The 1,769-nt window shown below is 47.1% G+C and overlaps 1 protein-coding gene across 1 annotated transcript in view; it reads right to left on the reverse strand.

Annotated features, from left to right (window-relative positions):
• The window catches only part of MPZL1 (myelin protein zero like 1), a 57,122-nt gene that overhangs the window by 21,516 nt on the left and 33,837 nt on the right, over window positions 1–1,769 (reverse strand). The window contains exon 2 of the mRNA XM_044757730.2: window positions 1,595–1,761. Within this exon, the coding sequence (XP_044613665.1) occupies window positions 1,595–1,761 (167 nt within the window). The remainder of the gene's footprint in view (window positions 1–1,594; window positions 1,762–1,769) is intronic.

The following is a 1,769-nucleotide window of genomic DNA, read 5'->3' on the forward strand; positions in this document are numbered from 1 at the left end:
CAAAAAAGAAAAAAAGGCACTTCAAAATTGTCACAGGTGAACAGTAGCAATGAGGTAATTTCCTTTCAGCTGCTGTAAGAAAGGGCTTCTTACAGAAACCCTGCGCCACACATTCTTACTAGGGGCGACATCTCCTTCAAGGGGGCAAACACTGGTTTTGGGGGCAGGGGAGGGTGAGAAAAGACATCTTCCTCTTTTTATACATAAGGCACAGATACACAGCATATGTGTAGTACTAAAATTTCATGGAAAGGGGAAGTAATTAGGAAAAAAGTCTAAAAAAGGCTTCTTGGGAAGGTGATGATAAGAAAAAAGATTGAGAAACACTGCTTTAAATAATCCCTAAAGCCTACAGACAATAAATATTATTAATAGACTTATCCATCTGCGAGAGAAAATAACACATAGGGGAAATAATACAGTAACCGGAGTTCGACAAAACAGGGCTTGAACAACTGGCCTGTGTGACACGACCTGGGGGGAGGAGCAACTCTGAGTCAGGCCCCGCCCACCCCCATCTGGAAGTGGGGAGACTCTCTTCCTCAGAAAGGTGTGGGGATTGTATGACACAGGCATGGGACAGACTCAGCATCTAGGCGACAGTCAACAAATGTGACCCATCATCATTCAAAAGAAGAACTTATCCATTTAATGACAGAAAAATGACAGACTCGGCCCCTGCCAAGTCCTGAGAACATGAAATGCTTGACACTGCTGAAGTCTGTGCTAAAGTTCAAGGACGGTCAACATCAGGCGGAACAGAAGCACAGTGAGCCGCAGATATTAGCACCTCAGGAGAAGGCGCTGTCCCGAGCACTGGACTTGCATGAACTCACTTTCTCCTCAGAACGCCCCTGTGTGGGAAGTTCTCTTGTCTCCACTTCACAGACAAGAATCAGGACAGTGAGAGTGTGTTTAACAAGCACCCACTGCTAACTAGCACTTGTCCAGTTACTAACCTGCCTTCCTCTCAACCCTCTGGCCCCGTATTTCTCTTCTGCATTCATGTCACTCCGAAGTCATCGACATGCCATTCTTACTCCTAATGACTCCCCGAGGGAGAGCAGAGATGGCGCTTTACACATTCTTGAAGACCCTACACGCCCACCGCAGAGTAAGCTCCCAATGAATACTGCTGCATCAGAGGGACTGCGAGATAAATCAAGAAACTTCTAACTAAATCAGAAAGAAGTGTGTGTACACACATATGTATATGAATACTTAAAAGAAATACAAACAAAAATGGGGCAAATGAAAGCTGAAGAGATGCAGGATAAACTGTATTTGAGTCAGCAAGGTCAGTCAGGGGCTGCTCTGTGGAAAAGACAAATTTCAAACGGGCCTGACAGTGAGCAGAGCTAGGGGATGCGAGATTAGATGGGCATGCAAAGCCAAGGAGATAAGCTGCACTTAAGAGATGCTGAGCTGTTTTTCCTGCAGAGTCTGAAGCGAGAGAAGGGCCTTGAAGTCTGTAACAGATAACAAGCTCGGTCCTTCTGGAAGTGAACAATCAGAAGACCAGACCATTAATGACACCACAGCAGTAAAGGACCCTGGGAGGTAGGACTAGCCGGGAGCAGTCAAGCATCCCTACCGACACAGAGGTGTCGGTCCCCTCCGGCTGGAAGCTCCAGGAGACGGAGGTCAACGTGCCGGTCATGTTCGTAGACTTGAACTTGCAGGGCAGCTTCCCTTGCGTCCCATTTGCCACGAAGATTTCTTTTGGGGTATATACCTCCAAGGCCGATGCGCCAGCAGTCACTGGAGAG

The sequence above is a fragment of the Equus asinus genome, chromosome 25, assembly GCF_041296235.1.
Source record: "Equus asinus isolate D_3611 breed Donkey chromosome 25, EquAss-T2T_v2, whole genome shotgun sequence".
NCBI lineage: Eukaryota > Metazoa > Chordata > Mammalia > Perissodactyla > Equidae > Equus > Equus asinus.